Here is an 18,052-nt window from a genome sequence, read left to right on the forward strand (position 1 = left end):
ATTTAAAGTTAAGGATATGGTGAACCCAGAAAACAGATTAGAAAGCTACGCCCTCATGACCTTACACCCAAAGCAGAAATATTACTAAACAAAATAATTAAGTGATCCTTTTTCCCCAAACTTAATACAACTGTATGTTACATAAGTTTGTTCTAATCTATTAAGTTTCCGTAATGTATTTCTAGAAAACAAGATTAACAATGCAGTTGCCGTCGTCTATATTTGCAACACCACAATGCACGTTTTCAGATTATAAGAAACCCCAGGGCCTGAGAAAGTAAAGGGAAGGGGGGGGGAGGGGAAAAAAAAAGAAAGCAAGAGTGCGCCTTTTAATTCACTGTGTAGAAACAATCAAAGGAAAAAAGATGTAAGGAACAATCTAGCTAGATACGCATTAGGCTCAAAGGACTATTTAATAATCTGATACACTCTCTTTTTCACTAGTCAAGCACAAGAGAGAATTCACTCTTTTCCCTAGCTGCCAAGCAGCATTTCCCATGTGTCCAATTTAAATTAATCAGTATGGTAGGGGTACATCTTATCAGATGAATGTCATCTCATAAGCAGTACAGGAGTAAGAACCACATGGTTGAGTAATTCCAGCCCCTTTGACTAGAACACCACTTATTTGAAGACTGCCCCTGACTATAACATATCATTGCAATTTGTTTTATTTTATAACAACATGGGTTTAATGAAAATAAAATGAAAAAAGAGCACAATCAACATCCTACTTTACTATGAATCATTTACATAATAGTCTACTTTAACCAGTGTTGCAATTAAGCCACCTTCTCAGGTTCTGAAGAGTTTTAGTAAAACCTGAGAAAATGGCAACCTAGAGAGTATGGGTATTAGTTCCAGTATTATTTTTTATTAGTGTTGTTCTTGCTGTTTAGTTTACATCACAGGTGCTAGTTTAGTTGGCAGCAGAGATGATCCAAAAGTATACACTAGACATTCCCTATGAATCTCCTAGTTATCTGCCTATGGCCAAATACGCAGTCCTGCTCACCCAGGCAAAGCTTTATCGAGTGGAAGTTTTGTTTCAGAGAAAACTAAAATATAAATCATAAGCTGAAGTGAATTTCGTGTTATTGATTCCAGTCTAGTGAATGATAAAGAACTGTTCTCCAAATAAAGCACTGAAAACATAATGAGTCCTACTTCTATAGGTTATCTTTTTGTTCATGTTTGCTTATCATATGCACTATACATGCTAAAATAAGCTCTTAAATATTTACAAATCAAGAAAATGATACCAGTTATTATTAACTGTCTGTATACACTATTAACCTCCTGAACCACCGTCTTGATCAAAATTAGAATTCATGGGGAATTTTAGCAGATTTAATACCTGTATCATAATTTATCACTGCTAAGTTTCTGCAACTCTGAAACCAAAATATCATTTGAAAAAATTTAAAAAATACAAAGTTTATAGTTATTCCATTCTATGAGTTACTACTACAACTGCACACACACACAATAAGTTTACCACCCAATCCACTCCATTAGACTACTTAATTTCCAGACTTTTTTGAAACAAAGATATTAGGAAATATCAAACAGCCCAAAACCCCACAATCAACAGTATAATTAAGACTTAGCCCACTTTCTTTTTTTCTGAGAGTTAAAGAGGTTCTGGATATTTTTATGTTAACTCCTCTGTTCAAAAGATTTATTTAAGAGAAAGGAATTATTCATGCAAGAGGAGCCAATGAAGAAGCTACATACTCTTTAATGTACATGATCTAAAATTAATTTAAGCAACCTGAATAACAAAACAAGTGACACTAACACCTTAAAGGTGAGAAAGCTAGTAAAATCAATTCTGCTAATCTTACAAATATGATTCACAGAAATTTAGGGCTGGAAGAGGCCTAATGAGATCATTGGGTCCAGCCCCACTACTCTGGACAGAAAAGACTTGTGTGGTCAAATAACCCCAGCAAGGTGTGTGTCCAGTCTCCCTTTAAAGCTCAGATAATAATAATGCACAGCCCCACAGAAAAAGTCAGCAGAAGGAAGATGCAAGAAAAGTGTGCAAATCCTATGCTCTCAAAAATCTAAAAAATTTAAAGACACACACGCGCACACACACAACCTGCACCTCCCACTGGCCAACACTTTGATGTGTATGATTTGGGAATGAGGTGAACAATTTCAGCCATCCATTTAAACTTCTAATTTTAGAAACCATCTCATTGGCTATATGTTGCCAAAAAAGTTACCAAGTATTTAATTATTTGATTCACCAAGAAAGGTTCATGAAACAGCCTCTACTTTTAAGGCACCTCAGAAAAATCACCTATAGCATGCCAATAATTATAGGGGCCCAATAAGGTAATAATAAATAACTATAGCTCAGATTCAATGAATCTCAATTAATGTTAAACTACTTCTATTTTTCAGCAAAGCACATGAGCACAAACTTAACTTTAAGTACCTGATTAGTCTACTGGGATTTTTCACAAGCTGAAGTTAGAAATATACAAAAAGTTCCCTCCTCCACCCACGGGCAAGGCCTAACTTTCCAATGCTTGCTTGGGTTTCACTGTACGCATCATTATGTTGGACCACATCAAAGGATCTCAATGCAAGATCAAGGCTTGGCACTTCCAATTATTAAAAGATTAAATACATTTTAAAGACCTCTTCAGTTATGGTTAGTAAGAAGATTAGTTACCTTTGTTCAGCACCTGTTTCTCTAGTTCTTTTCATATTTAATTTCTCAACTGACAATTGAATGCTACACTGCTTGGACCGCAGACCTGTACAGAGGTGCTGGTTTAGACCACCTCCCCTTTTCTGGGTCAAGGAAACATCTCTTATGATAAGGTGCATCGAACTTGATTTGTAAAATTGCTCCTACTGTGTGTCTATGCCCCAGAAACAAACTGAAGGAAGATGTGGTCCATTCTATAATGCTTAATAAATACAAGCTGTTTTAAGGAACACAACCCCCTGTGCCCCCACGCCCCACCCTCCCCCCCACAACAGTATTACACAGAGACACACAATCTTGTTTGAACAGAAAGTGTCCATTTTAAAAATGTCCAGCAAATATCTCATTGAGCTTAGGAAGAGGAGATGAAACTTGTTTGAGTCTCTGGTTCATGAATACAACTATACTAGGCCCACTGACTGTACGAATAGATACAGCCTCATTTTGTCATTAACTTTATGTGTTCACTAACATAAATAGCAGGTACAGGCACAACTCATTTTCTATGGAATAAATCAGCTTCACTCCTTAGAAAAAGTGGAGTGGGAACACCATGCACCACCTTGCCGAATTTAAGTCACTGCACTCTGACATAAAAGTGTCCTTCAGAAAACGAGGTGCAACTGGGTACCAGTCATATGCCCAATTACTGCAGGAAGTCAGCCCAGACAAGCTGATCACGTCTTTGCTCCTTATTACAGAGGGAGCTTCCTAGAGAATAAAATCCAGGGTACGTCACTCCATAGCAATCTCACTGTGTGTCCACATGCACAAACCAGAAGCACTTTTACTTCCCCCTCCCAGAAATCCCCAACTCCTCAAAAACTAAAGCAGCACCAGGAACCTGTTGGACCCCAAGTTTACGTACCTGGGCTTTAAAAATACCTGTCTGTAAAAAGGATGCAATTGCTTCCATTATTTAAAAAAGACAAAACTTCTTAAAAACAAGAGCATCCCCTCCCAAGCGCTGCCATCCCAATGCTGCAGCCCCAGACGTAGAAGCAAAATCTCAAATAAAAAAAATCACTCCAAAAAATAAAGAAACCAAGCAAAACAATCAACTTAAAGCAGGTTCAGAAAGGATTTCAGCTTCCCTCAGCAACGAAGTCACTCAAGGGGTTGGTCCGACTGCACTTTCAAGGAAAGGCAGGTGCAGCAGGGCAGGTGGGGCGTGAAGCACCAGGAAGGGATCTGCCCCAGAGTGGAGCAGGGAACAAAACCGGCCCTTCCAGCTCCCACATGAGGCTGCCCCGTGCTCACTCCCCGCCGCAGGGGCCTCGAGCCCCGCTGCTCATGAACTGCAGGCCTCAGGAGGCCAAACTCGGCACTGGGGGGCGGGTACCACCGACAGGCGCCTCTTTTGTGTCGCCACAGGAGTGCTGAGCGCCCCACACCCCGCACCACCCTGCCGGGGGAGCAGTGGGCCCCAGTCCCGCCCGCCCTCGGGCCTCCCCTCAGCCGGTGACTGGGGGGGGGGTGGGGGCGGGGGCTGACAGACCCCGCGGAGTCCCCTCCCGACCCCTGGCCGCACGTACCCGCCCTTCTGCTGCAGCAGCTCCTGGAAGCGCTCGGGCGATCCCGCCTCGGCCACGGCCGCCATGGCTGCAGCTGGGGCTGAGGCCGGGACGGAGCGCGGGCGGAGCCTGCAGCACGTGGGTCTGAGCGGCCCAGCCAGAAGCGGCCCCACCCCGCGCATGCGCACAGCGCCTTCCTCTGCCGGGAGGTGGGGCTGGTCATTGCCCGCCTTCCCGGGCGTGAGAGACCTCTGCCCTGAGCAGAGTTGACAGCCTCGGGGGTTTCCCTGCTCGTGTTAAGGCCAAGCGAACTGCACCCGTGTACATGTTGCAGCCGGAGTTGGTTAGTCAAGGATATGAAGCTGTGAGAGAGAGAGAGAGAGACCCCTTGTCCGGGCAGTGCATCTCCCTTTCCACAGAGGCACATTTTTGTTTAATCCTATGGATGCTATATGCTTTGGTAACACAGTATACTGGTATTTCTAGACGGGTTTCCCTCACTTTATGCTGTACATACATTCCTGGAAAATGGCACATAACTTGAATTCGCATAGAGGAAACCAGATAAAAGATATCAGATTCACCCAAAGAATTCACATAGAGGGAACCTGCTTTGCAGCGTATTGAATAGAGGACATGTGCAGCTGAGCTTCTAATAAAGATGCTGGGTGGTCAAATAGTGACAAGAAGCAACTCACGCCCTTATTTTCATCCTGGCTCAAGCATTGCTAGGCTGAGTGGAAAATTACACAGGTTTCCCTCGCTTCATGCTGTAAACACATCCCTGGAAAACAGCACATAACTTGAATTCACATAGAAGGAACTCACTTTGCAACGTAGCAAATAGGGATAGTTTGCAAGACCTTGGCTGTGCTGACCCGCAGACCCACGTCTATCGCTTTTACAAGACAATTTTGGTACTCCTCAACAGCAGACAGTTCACACAACCACAGGATGGTGTTGAACTTTACCATCATGGGGATGGCAACTACAGAAACACGTGACGCAGACAACGAGCGAGGAGCACGGACGGATCCACACAGGAGACTGTATTTTGGTGCTCATCACTCCCACTACACACCACACAAAGCAGCTGACTGCGGGTTTCCACCACACCAATCACATAAGAGTGAATTTACCTCGCATATCACAAATTTTTGGTATAAAAAGAGTCATCACAAAAGAGCGAATTCGCTTATACAGAACCCTCATAAAGTGAGGGAAACCTGTACCAGGAAACACCGCTTTGTTCATACCAGTTGACATAAGAGTCCGCACGGGGAGATACACCAGCATACTGCTATTGTTTTGAATTCACACTTCGGCTTTTCCTAGCACAGGTTTCCCCCACTTTATGCGGGTTCTGTATGTGCACATTCGCTCTTATGCGATGACCCTTTTTACACCAAAAATTTGTGATATATGAGGTAAATTCACTCTTATGTGATCAGTGTGGTGGAAGCCTGCAATCAGCTGCTTTGTGCGGTGCACTGTGGGAGTGACGTGCACCAAAATCCTGTGCGGATCTGCGCTCTTCGCTCGTTGTCTGTGACGCATGTTTCTGTAGTCACCATCTCCACAATGGTAACGTTCACCACTACCCTGTGCTTGTGTGAACTGTCTGCTGTTGGGGAGTACCGAAATTGTCTTGTAAAAGTGGTAGACGTGGGTCTGGGGGGCCAGTACAGTCGAGGTCTTGGAATGTGTCCCTATTTGTTACACAGTACAGTAGGTTCCCTCTATGCGAATTCAAGTTGTGCACTGTTTTCCAGGAACACATGTACAGCATAAAGCAAGGGAAACCTGTATAATTTTCCACTCAGCCTAGAAATTCTTGAGCCAAGATGAAAATACGGGCACAAGTTGGTGCGTGTCAATATTTGACCGCCTGGCATCATTATTAGAAGCTCAGCTGCACACACCCTTACTGGACTCAATAAGAGTTTTCTCCAAACAGGAGGCTTGAAGCAAATATACAAAAATATTATTCCATCCTTTTAGTGGCAAGAAATGCTGGTGTTGATTTCCCATGTGGACCAACTAAGGGACCTGCATGCTGCTTTTCCAAATAATAGCAAGGTTACGCAAAATTATACCTCTTAGCCCTGAAAAATGTTGTAGAATACCACCAATTAAGAATGTTTTACATAAAATACTAGATCTTATACTAGATCTAGATAAAGTTCTAGATCTTAAAACTCCACAGGCAAGTGACTACTGTTTTTCTTTCAAAGCTCTCCTGTTTAGCAAGGGTATGAATTGGCAACATGGCACCCAGCATTCAGACAGGACTTTTACAGTAAAATCACATCCATTTAACTGCTTTGGCAGTATTTGCACTCATGGAAGAATGGGCTGTTATGGAGGTTGTTTTATTTCATCTCATTATTGTACTGTGGTCTGAAAAAGGTGTTTATTATACACAGTGTACAGTTTCTGTTGTTCATTTTTCAGTCATTTGTGGCACATTTCACTAACATCAAGAAATATATTGCCAAGGTTCCAAAGCATAAATCTAAAACTAATTCTCTTGAATAAAATAATAAACCTATTTTTATTAAGGATCCAGATATTTTTACCTACTGGTTAGTAATGCTTGTACTATCTTCTAACTATCATCCATCCAAGAATCACTTGAAAGTTGGCAAGTGCAAATAATCTGATGACTAAAATTCTGCAGCTTTATTTGACAATGAAGTACAATAAAATACTTCTAAAAAATTTCCTAAACAAAGATACTCAACTAAGCAATCTGTGCTATATATGAAAGCAACATTGGCAACTACTATTTAATGTTAAAAAGATGCTTGTTTACAACATTGTTAAACTAAGCCACATAAAGCCACTTTAACCTCCCCCCTTCATATCTTTAATCATTTGGATGAAGTTTTTCTGAATTTCCCCATGTAGATGAGCTGCAAAGTTACATCTTCACTAGAGAAAATGTTGTTAGTTACCATATGTTAGCTAATGTGAGTTACAAAACCTTTTCCTAGTGGAAAAAAGGCCTCAAGGGCAGCATCCAGACAAGCACAGACATGCAGTATGTGGTACCACAGACAGGCACCACACATGCAGGCGATCCCTGCACTGCTACCTTGGGTCAAAAAAAACCCACACCTTAAAAAGCTGGGGCGCTGCATGTGGCAGAAGTGCATGCCACCCAAAATTGGAGCCTAGCCTGCCAGAGCCATGCTCCCAGCTGCAGGAGCACTGGAGCTGCAGCTCCCCCAAAGCCCCCACAACCCCAGGGAAAACTGCTGGGGCCATCCAAGGTAACCTGCCACACGTCAGAGAGCACATGGCATGGGCATTCCCTGGGGACAAGTAGCAGCGGCACAAGGTGTTCTGCTGCTTGTCCCCAGAGAAACAAATGTCTGGGCTCATGTAGACGTGGCCGAGTCCAATTTAGAGTAATTTACATACTGAGGAGATGGAGACAGATGTCAATTATGTCATTTTAGACTGTTTTAGATTTAAGAGGAATCACAAAGACTCGCATCAAAATTTACCCTGGGATTAGGACTCTGTAACTGAAAAGGGGAACGCAAGATAAAACTATGTATATTTTACTCTTGTATAATCATCCACTTCAAAGTAGTGCTAGGAATGCACCCTTTCAAATCAGCAGGAGCAATCATAGTATAATGTAAAAGCAGGTAATTTAAATTATGCCCATAAAGGTAGACAGCTCTTAAAAACTGAACAAAGTTTGATAGGCAAGATTTTTTCCTAGAATTCATCATTCATATCAGGTTGTTGTCCAAAACCTACATATTACCATTTCCCTTCATATTTCCTAAGCTAGTCCATTGAAATACATCAGATAGAATGTCAACCACAAATTAGATTTTCACTCCTAATGCTCACTGGCCATAAATATGCAGTTGTTACATTTCATGATCCCAGAGCTAGGATTACCCCTTGTGATGAGGAATCATGTTCTGAGGGAATGAAACAAGGTCTTAAGAGTGAATATTTTAGTTTTGCTTTCTCCAATTACACTTATGTGCTTGCAGTGCCTTTAGAGAAAATAAAAATTCTAATCCCAATAAAAGTTAAGCAAACTGAAGTATACACATAATGTACACACCATCTACTAAAGAAAGTTTTGTGGTCATCTTTTTAAATGTCACTTACAATCTTCATAAAACATTAATATATTGCCTGAAATATGAACAGAAATGTACTCCTGTTTTAAGGATTTGTAGGGAGAGGAAAATCCAGCCCATTGAAAACAGATTCTGCCATAAGACTATCTTCATACTTCTTTAATTTTTCCTTACTCAACAAGGAAACTGTCAGTCACTTTTGGTTGACTTTATAAAGCAGCATGTGGGAGTTTTATTTGCATATTCTGCTAAAGAGTGTTCAGCACAGACCTTGGAAAATACACATTTACAAATACAAAGTGCAAGTATTTTCTATTTTACAGAAAGACCTTCTACTATTGCAACGTCTAATACAATACATACATATTTTATTAATATGACTCACTAGAAGTAAAAGCAGATGCAGTACATGATGCACTGAATGTGTACACTGTCCTATACATCATCCAAGAAATAAAATAATTTAGATAAAAAGGTTGCCTGTATGGTTTTAAATTACACCAAAAATCAAATCTTAAGTCATAAGACAGGTATTGTAGAAACAGATCATTTCTGATTGTTCATCACAACAGTTAAATCTCAGTTTACTATATTTAACGTAAAATTATTAATATTGTACAGAACAATTTACATCGTAATAGATGCAGGCCCTGCTCCTGCGAAGACTTGCCTGACATGCTTACTTTTAAGTGTTCCCAATTTGTTTCATGGGAATTACTCCTAAGCACAATATTAAGGACTCAGTGCAGGACCTGATAAAAAATACCGTGCATTCAAAAGCTTGTCTGACTGTATCCCAACCATGCATTTTTTCCAGTAAAAGATATCACCACAAAAATCCTTGCCTTTTGCATAATTCCTCAACTATCATGGCTGCAATACAACTCTGACATCAGAAACATAGGTATGTGTGTACACACGTACACACACACCCACCATGAAAGTCCATCCATACAGGTTTGTGATTTCACAGGAAATGAGTGGCACAATCAAAAAAGTTTTAATGAAATAAAAAAAATCCAGTAAATTTTTTAACATTCTGTAGTGTTGAATAATGTCTTTAAAGTTAATATTCTGTGAAGCTTTTTTATCACAAAGAGGAAATAGACAAGTTACTAAAAATAAATAAACCTAAGAACAATCCATAACATTTTCTCTGATAAGATGATTTATTTTGGTTATAACAACTTTAAAAATTTTAACTAGCAACTTGTCCTCTAAGCTAGATAATTTCTTTCAACAGATATAAGCAGACTTTAATTAGTAGGTCATGTGAAAACCTTAACAGATAGAGCTAAAAGTATATAAGCTCATATCAGCAGCTGTTTTATGGCCATTTAAAAAAAGGCATTTAACCCTATAGAATAGCTTCAGAACAAAATTGAGGGCCTTAATAATAACACAATAGATGACCCCACAAACAAATCTGTGTAGTAATGGTGAACTATCATTCCCTTTTAATCGTATAAAACTGGACAAGGATGCCCTCTGTTACTACTCCTGTTTTATTTAGTCATTGAACCTTTTATGGAAACAATGATGAGTTTCAAATTACAGAAAAGGAATATGATTTATGCAATAAAATCATAATGTGTTATTATAGTCCAATTAACTCTTGCTGCTTGCTTCATAATCCAGTTGCTCATTCTTCAGATATAACTACTGGCCAATATTCGTTTAATGAACTGAGTTAAACAAATTTTTGTAGAATTTGAACCTGAGATAATAGCCCAATTTCTTTTGAAATCACCCCAAAATGGAATTAATGTGCGTCTGTGCTAACATACTCTCAAATCTAAGGACTATTCCAAAATTAAACATTAACCCTTGCTATTAAATTTTAGGAATGAATCTTATAACAATTATAAGAAGGATGTTGCTTCTCAAAATAAATATCATCCCCAGTCTCCTATGTCAACTGCAACTGTTTCAGAGAATTTAAAACCTCATTCTTTAATAAGCTTCACGAGACCTTTTCAAGGTTCATTTGGCAGGCAAAAAACAAGAATTGCCGTTAAAAATGTATAGGCCCATTGAGACATAGGAGAACTAAATCTCCCTAACGTTAAGCTATATTTCTGGGCATCCCATATGGAGTATTTGGCAGCATGGTCCCAGGGAAACCCAAGGATTCAATGGCTCCAGATTGAACAACAGGCAGCAGGCCAAATTAATCTGGCAAACCTCCCACAGCGCCCAGCTGATCTACTGCTCACCTCAAGTTGTGCAGAACCCCATTATAGAAGCACTATCCAAATCTAAACTAACAATACAAAATAGTTTAAATTGCTAAATGGGCAGTCACTCAAGAATGTAGCACTTTTTTCACTAAACTTGTATAATTCAGTCAGTTTACAAAAATCTGTGTATTCAAAACATTTACTAATAATAATATGCAAGCACCTTTTGAAGCACTCAAACCACCTATTTCTAACAGAAAGGTTTTATTTAATAATATTCTGGCAGGGAATTCCCCATTAAAATGAACACAATTAACCATAATTCTAGTTCTGTATATCCCCTGGTATCACTATTTATATATGGGACAAAGGGATATATTTACCTAGGCTAGTAGGCCTTGATACCACTTTCTTGACACAACACTAGACAAAGCTGTAACAATGGACAGAGGATATGTGATTCCAGTTTCCAGAGAAAAGAGTTGATACAAGCCCTGAGGGGAAACTGATGATGGTCTGGTTAACAATTACTCTAGAAAGCAGATACATTATTTTGTACAAGGACATATTTCCCTGTACATATAACAAAATATGTAACATTGTAATACATAACAAACTATGTGGCTTTCAGGGGGAAAATCTGTAGCAATCTTTTTTTTTTTTTTTTTTTTTTTACTTTACCTGGTTACATATTGTTCCTGTAGGTCTGTAACATGGTGAAAGAAATGGGCAAAGAAGGGTAAGCACAGAAGGTGCATAACAAATGGGTTGAATGAAGTGTCAGAGAGGCAAGGAAGGAGACATTCAGTACAGTCATCCACCCTGGTGATCTTCAAAAAACATCTTGATGGGGTCATCTGATCCCAGCAGTCTTTGCTGCCCAAGTGCAGGGGGACTGGACCCGATGATCTATAAGGTCCCTTCCAGCCACTAACAACCATAAAACTATGTAACAGTGAAAAATGGGTATGACAACAGGGAATGAAATAACTTTTTTGACAAAACAAGAAGTCAAGATCTTTATGGAATAAGAAAGCCATAACTGGAAATGGCCTGTGATGGATGTGTGATACAAGATAAAACTGTTCAAAGAAGAGTCTCTGGGCGAAGATGTGGGTCTGGGAATCTGGCAAGATGATACTGCTGTTAACAGTGACAGAAAAGGGGAGAGATGGGGAGGTTCTGAAAAGCAAAGCCAGGATTCACCTTTAGATATGGTGGATGAAACCCTGGCTCCACTGGAAACAATTTGAATTTTGACATTGAATTTAGAAAGATGAGAATTTTACCCATATGCTGAAGCTTCTAGTGAAACATATAGAATGAAAGAGTCAATTTAAGATGCAGAGCTGGTTAGCAGTCCTACAGCAAAGGTAGTGCCAGCACCGCACTGGTACCAGGTATCCCAGTGCAGGGGGCACCAAATCAAATGGAAGTAATTTGTTACATATTAGCATGTAGGGAGGTGCTCTGCACATGACATGCACCAGGAGCCAAAATGCCTGGTTATGTCTCTGCTGGTTAGAGGGAGACAAATCAGATGGTGAGAGGAAGATTTGTCAGTTCTCAGACTAAAATTAGTAACTGAAGACATGGGAGTAGATTAGACCAACCAGAAAACATATGATGCACTGGAACCCATGGAAAAGCTAGTTGAATAGATAAAAGGCTATTTTCATCAGTGACAATAAAAATGGGGTGGCTGCTACAGAAAGGCTAAGATCAAATGTGGACCAATGCTGTGTGGAGATAGAATCTAATAAGTTTTAAATAAATAAAAATGTGTCTCATGACAAGTCTATCAGAGCTTTCTTTAACATCAAAGCATAGAGTCATAAATCCTCCAGTTACTCAAAAGTGCACAAAACATCCCAGTCAAGAGAAATCAAATACTTTTGGACACACTGTAATTTCTCTTTTAATGCAGAAAAGCACAGAGTCCTCCAAATGGATCTCATCATAGTCTACAAAGACAAAGAACTTTTTGTGAGTTTAGCAGCTGTAGAGATAGTTGATAGTCTGTAGGTGGCATCAGCAGCCTCTCAAGATTGAGGTAAATCCCCATTTCTTTGCTGGAGATTACCTTATCAAATTACCTGCACAAGAAACATTTTAGGATTAGTACCCAAGACACTGACAAAAACATTTGCCTTGATCTTTTTCTATCTTGGGAAATTAATGTCTGTTAGCTGGAACAAAAAGAAAAGTGGACAACATAGATATGAAACTCACCCAACCTAGTAACAGCAATGAAATGCAGTTTTTTATGCATAAATATTGTAACTCTCAACTGTATTGTTGTATTATTCCCTCCTGGCACATGTCCAGCCTACTTTACCATATGCCTACTTTTCTTTATTTCTTATACAACATAAGCTTAAATCCTGATTATGGTTTACTAGTTTAATACCTGACATGCCCTGTACTGAAGGTACTATAGACTCAATTTATGCTCAAGAGGAGGGCAAAGAAAGTGCTTCAGGGACATCTTCAAGGCCAACTTAAAAAAATGTGACATCGATGTCAACTCATGGGAGACTATCACCCAGGACCACCCCAAATGGAGGAAGAGTGCTGAAGGGATCTCAGCACTTTGAAACTTGACAACAACAATGGGAGGTGGAAAAGTAGGAGTGGCAGAAACAGTGCATCACAGACCAAATCAAAAATCCAGCCACCCACCCCATACAGAAACACATGTCCACACTGCAGTAGAGTCTAGTAATCCCAGAGCGGCCTCATCAGCCATCTTTGGACACATAAATAAGACAATCACAGAAGACAATCATCCTCAACTGCAAGAGATTGCTGAAGAAGAGATGTTCAGTTTGCAGGGGCACTGGCTTAACGATTTAGTATCTCTCTTCTACCCATAAGTTCTTTGTTGCTATAATGTACTACATCATGTTTGTATCTGTCAGTACTGAAAAAAGTATCCAATTGATCTATAACCTATGTTTGTTTTTAAATCTTACAATTACACTGTTTGCAGTTTTACCTAAAGCCAAACAATACTAAGTTTGGGCAATTAATATTGTTTTCATTTTACAAGGTCAACCCCCTTCCAGTAGATAGCTGCTGCAACTTTCTAAGGTACTTCAAAAGGGCATGATGTTTATGTCAAGCCCCATCCCAGTGGAAATAAACTTTTTTCTTATTTGGCAAAATACTCATCAATGGAAAGAAATTACAGTTAGGTATTATTTAAACTTAATTTCACAATTGGCAAGTCAGACCAGCCTTTTTCAAATGCAACTGCTTTTCTAATACAGCTGATTTTTTCCAAAACTTGCACCTGCTCAAAGGAGATCCCTTGCTACATGTTGACACATTTAGATAGATGCATCACAAAATGCATGTTTCTCATATGATATCCTATTGTTCTAAAGATGTAAATATAAATAGAGAGCCAGTTAACAATGCCAATTGTACTGGCAAGAAACATAAGTGGGCTCTGGGGGCAATGTGGCAGAGTCATTTGAAAATAATTAAATAACTCTGAATTGATGTGGATGGATTTGGGTTTGGTTCAAATGCTGAAAGGACTCATGCTTCAGATGTTCTGGATTGCACAGATTTGGCATAATTTTTCCGTAAAGCACGTATCCTGATAATTTTTTTTTAAATGTAGATTTTTTTAAATCTGTCTTAAAGCTCAAATTGCAGAACAGAATGTATGCTGTTAGTAGACCTTACTAGATCCTTCATGGAAAACAAGATCTCAATTGCTCAAGTTGGGTACCTGTGTAACTCAACAGGGGAGATTCTCTCCTGCACCAGAGTTTCACTCAAAAGAGCAGGGGAGGCAGGGAGCCAATTCAGGAAGTTAATCTGTGATGGCCTCAATCCTGTGCAATAAAAACAGTCAATAGATTGCTCTAATTTACATCTTGGGTTTATAATCCCCAATATAGCCAGTGGATCACATGTATAGCTGGATTCCACTCTCCCATTATCTTCCTGTTAATAAAATGTCCCTTTCCTCTCCAACATGGCCTATAGTGAGGAAGAGATGTTTAGTGTAAAAGTCCTTTCTGTCATCTCTTCAAGATGTGGGGAGTTCTCCACCACCAAAAGGATTTCCTGCTGACTGCTAGTGGCCATAATCTAAACATTTTGCACTACCTGACCAAATCCAAGGGCTAGATCTCAGTGTGGACTGATGTCTTCAGCATGCAGTTTTCACTAGCACTCTTTTGACGAAGACCACTGTAACTACTGAAAAGCCAGGGGATAGCATGGTTCCAGAATTAGCAATTTTCTGTGTAGAATTTTCCAGTGACTTGAATACAAGTTATAAACTCATCCTAAGGATTTAAGGAAGAAAAAAACAGACTAAAATTACCATGTGGAACTTAAATCTCTGATGTATCTAGGCAAGTTTCTTAGATCCACTGTAGAATGCAGTCCTATTGCCTCCTTTAGAACAATGGGATAGGAAAAGTAGCATGACTAAAAGCTCTCCAATGAAGCATATAATTGGGGAATGGAAATGACTTCATCCCTTAGCAATATTTCATTAAAATAATAGCTAGAGAGAAAGAAAAGTGGAGCAAGAAAGTAACAAGGACTGAAATTGAAGAAGGTATCCTTTCTGAAGAAGTTCTAGGTCCTGTTGATAAGAAGCAGCTCTATGCTATGCCACCAAAAGAAAAGAAAATCACTATGAAAGGTCAGGAAATGTGACCATTTACTATAGGGGTTTTCAACCTTTTTTAAAAGAGTATACCCCTTCTGGGTACACTTCCGGTGGAGCAGGGGCAGCGGAGGTAGTGGCAGCTGGAAGCAGAATGCGGGGACAGCTTATATGTAGCGGCTCACAGTAACGGATGGCAGTGGCCACCATCGCATGCAAACTTCCTCCTCCCCTCCTCCCCCACTGCATCTGGGCAGTCAGGTGGCACCTGTGCAGCCCACAGAGGGGAGCTACTGCCCTCACCCCCCCCCCACCCCCAGCTCTGCTCCTGGAAGGTGGCAGCGTGGGGTGGTGGGTGGTGACGCTCCGTCCCCAACCACCCACATGTACCTCCTAGCCCCTTTCCAGGTACCCCCTGATCTACTACATTGACAGGTGGACTCGCTGCTACCTTATCACAGTTGCTGCTAGTTCGAAGATGCTCTGGCCAATACAGCAGCAGGGAAAATGAGCACTTTGACTTTTCCATGTTTCCTATTACGTTTAATGGAGAAAGGCCATTTCCTGAAGCTGTTGATACTGCCACCCCATATTACTGAGATGTGTATCTAAATGGAGCAGATCTTCAAATGATGATGTTTAACATACTCAAGGATTTTAAGATGAAACATGTGCCTATCATGTCAAATCAAAATCATCGTGCAGCAACCAAGAGAGATGCTATTGTTAAGTATTGTGAGTAATGAAAACCTGTGACATTATCTATGGCCCCTGCTCTTAGTTTTCCAATTTTGCCTTTCAGACTAGGAGACGCAGTTTCCTTCACTGCATCCTTGCTTGCCAATTAAATGTCCCTGTTAGAGACAAACACAGTGATTCTGGAAAAAAAACCCTGAAAACAGCTCAAACATTTTCTTGTCTGTGATAAAGTCTGTAGGAAGCACAATAAAAACACCTGGGCTTTACTCCCTTGCTGCACTGGTGTTTTGTGTGACTAATTTGCTAACATTTTGTGGGAGAGGTTTATTCCTAACTTCAGAAGAAAAGAGTAGTTACTGAAGTAGTTATGCTTAATGACTTCAGCTTCTCTCCTCTTGTTCTGAGATGACTTAACTTTTACTGCTGTTGATAAAAAAAAAAGTGTTAATAAAATATACCATGCAAATAAAACCAAGGTGGATGACAATGTATCTTTTATGATGCTTTCTTTAGTCTGTGCGTAAACAGACCAAGGCTTTTACTTTTCCCTGATAACTTTTCTTACCTTATTTTGTCATCTGGTATGTCAGTTATAACCCTTTTTATTTTTACCTCATACATTAAGACAGCATCAATCACATTTCCACATGGGGTTTGTTCTTTGGTGTTATAGCATTACCCAAGCTTGGAGGCACAAAAATTAGATTATAATTTATACTAAACCCCATATACACATGCACATATTCATAGTCTTACACAGACCATCTATTAAAATTTCTAGTTTAACAAAAGCAATGAAATCCAAAGTCAGTCTTCAAATTGCATCCTTAATTCAGCATGCTGTCCCACACCATTGCAGAACTTACGGTAACAGTATATAAGATCATCCAGGGTTTTAAAGCCACTGCAATGACATTTCAGGCTCAGCCTTTAAGTCATTTACTTGTAGTGGTTTAAGGAAGATTCTGAAAGTTATTATATAAAATTACAAATATGTGTGTTTTATAAATCAAAATGATCATAACAGGCCCAATCCTCCTCTCACTAAAGCCAATGTCAGTGTTCCCCTTAAATTCAGTGAAAGCAGAAGTAGGTCTGATGCCTGAAAGCGGAGACTAATTCATAACAGCTGATTTGGGATCTGTTGTAATTCATTATTATAAGGGGACATATATTATGAAGATGGAGATAAACTATGTTGTGTTAGGTGGGCACGTGTCATAGAAGTGAACAAATACAGATAAATGCATTTGAAATGTTTAGAAAAGCTCCATTTGTTTTAAAACTGCTTAAAAAGTCAGGCCGACACTGTACATCAGCTCTGGAAACGCACAGTTAAAAACATAAGCATTCTAACTTACAGGCACATCAATTACCTTGAAAATAAAAGAACAATAAGCCTGACGCTGCTTCCATTTAACTCGGTGACAGAAGTCCCATTTGACTTCTGATTCAGTGCAGAGTCGCTCAGTTTGAAGTACTTCAATTCAAAACAGCACTCTGCCAACAACTTTCAGGAAGAAAACCAAACAAACATCCAGTAGGAGATAAAATGTCACCAGATCAGAACTGCGATGCTTGGTAAAACATGCATGCAGCTGAACTTCTGGCAGAGGAAGCCTACAGATCTCAGGCCTCTTAGGAAAATGAGAAACTGCATTCCCAGTAACATAGGTACAGAGGCTATACCCTGCTGTAACAACCCAGCTGAGGGATGGTGGAAGTCCTAAGAGACAGGGGAGGTTGCTCTCATGGATATTCCCCAAGTAGGAAGCCTTTGGTTCTCTGTCTCAGGGTCCAAGGTTTATCTTTCATTTCTACAGCTCACCAGAGTCCTGGTTCCTCCCTTCAGTGCCACAGCAGGAAAGAGGGGCTTTTTTCAGCCAGCCAGCAGGCCTCCTACTCCAACAGGGGACCCTCTAAGCCTGGAGAAACACCATGACCACTAAAGTGGTTTTCCTACTGGCAGGGGATAACCGCTTTTCTGGCAAGGGGTAGGAAATGCATAGTCTCCCACTTCCACTTCTTTCCTGAATCGCTTTGCGGGAGAACTGCTCCTCTGGTGTGTTCAGTACCCAATGAGGTGCAGTGGCTTTAAACCTTGTTTATGGAAATGGGGAGTCTCCTCCCTAGCTTGCTCTGAGGGCCTTATAGCTAAGGGCAAGCAAAACTCAGGGGCATCC

General features: G+C 40.1%; 1 protein-coding gene across 1 annotated transcript in view; it reads right to left on the reverse strand.

Moving 5' to 3' along the window:
- Positions 1-4,416, reverse strand: part of GLRX3 (glutaredoxin 3) — a 38,860-nt gene extending 34,444 nt beyond the window's left edge. Inside the window, exon 1 of the mRNA XM_090057577.1 lies at positions 4,264-4,416. Coding sequence (XP_089913703.1) covers positions 4,264-4,328 — 65 coding nt within the window. The 5' untranslated portion in view covers positions 4,329-4,416. The remainder of the gene's footprint in view (positions 1-4,263) is intronic.
- Between the last annotated feature and the right edge of the window lie 13,636 nt (positions 4,417-18,052).

The sequence above is a fragment of the Crocodylus siamensis genome, chromosome 7 (assembly GCF_052110815.1).
Source record: "Crocodylus siamensis isolate JL-2025a chromosome 7, ASM5211081v1, whole genome shotgun sequence".
Taxonomy (NCBI): domain Eukaryota; kingdom Metazoa; phylum Chordata; order Crocodylia; family Crocodylidae; genus Crocodylus; species Crocodylus siamensis.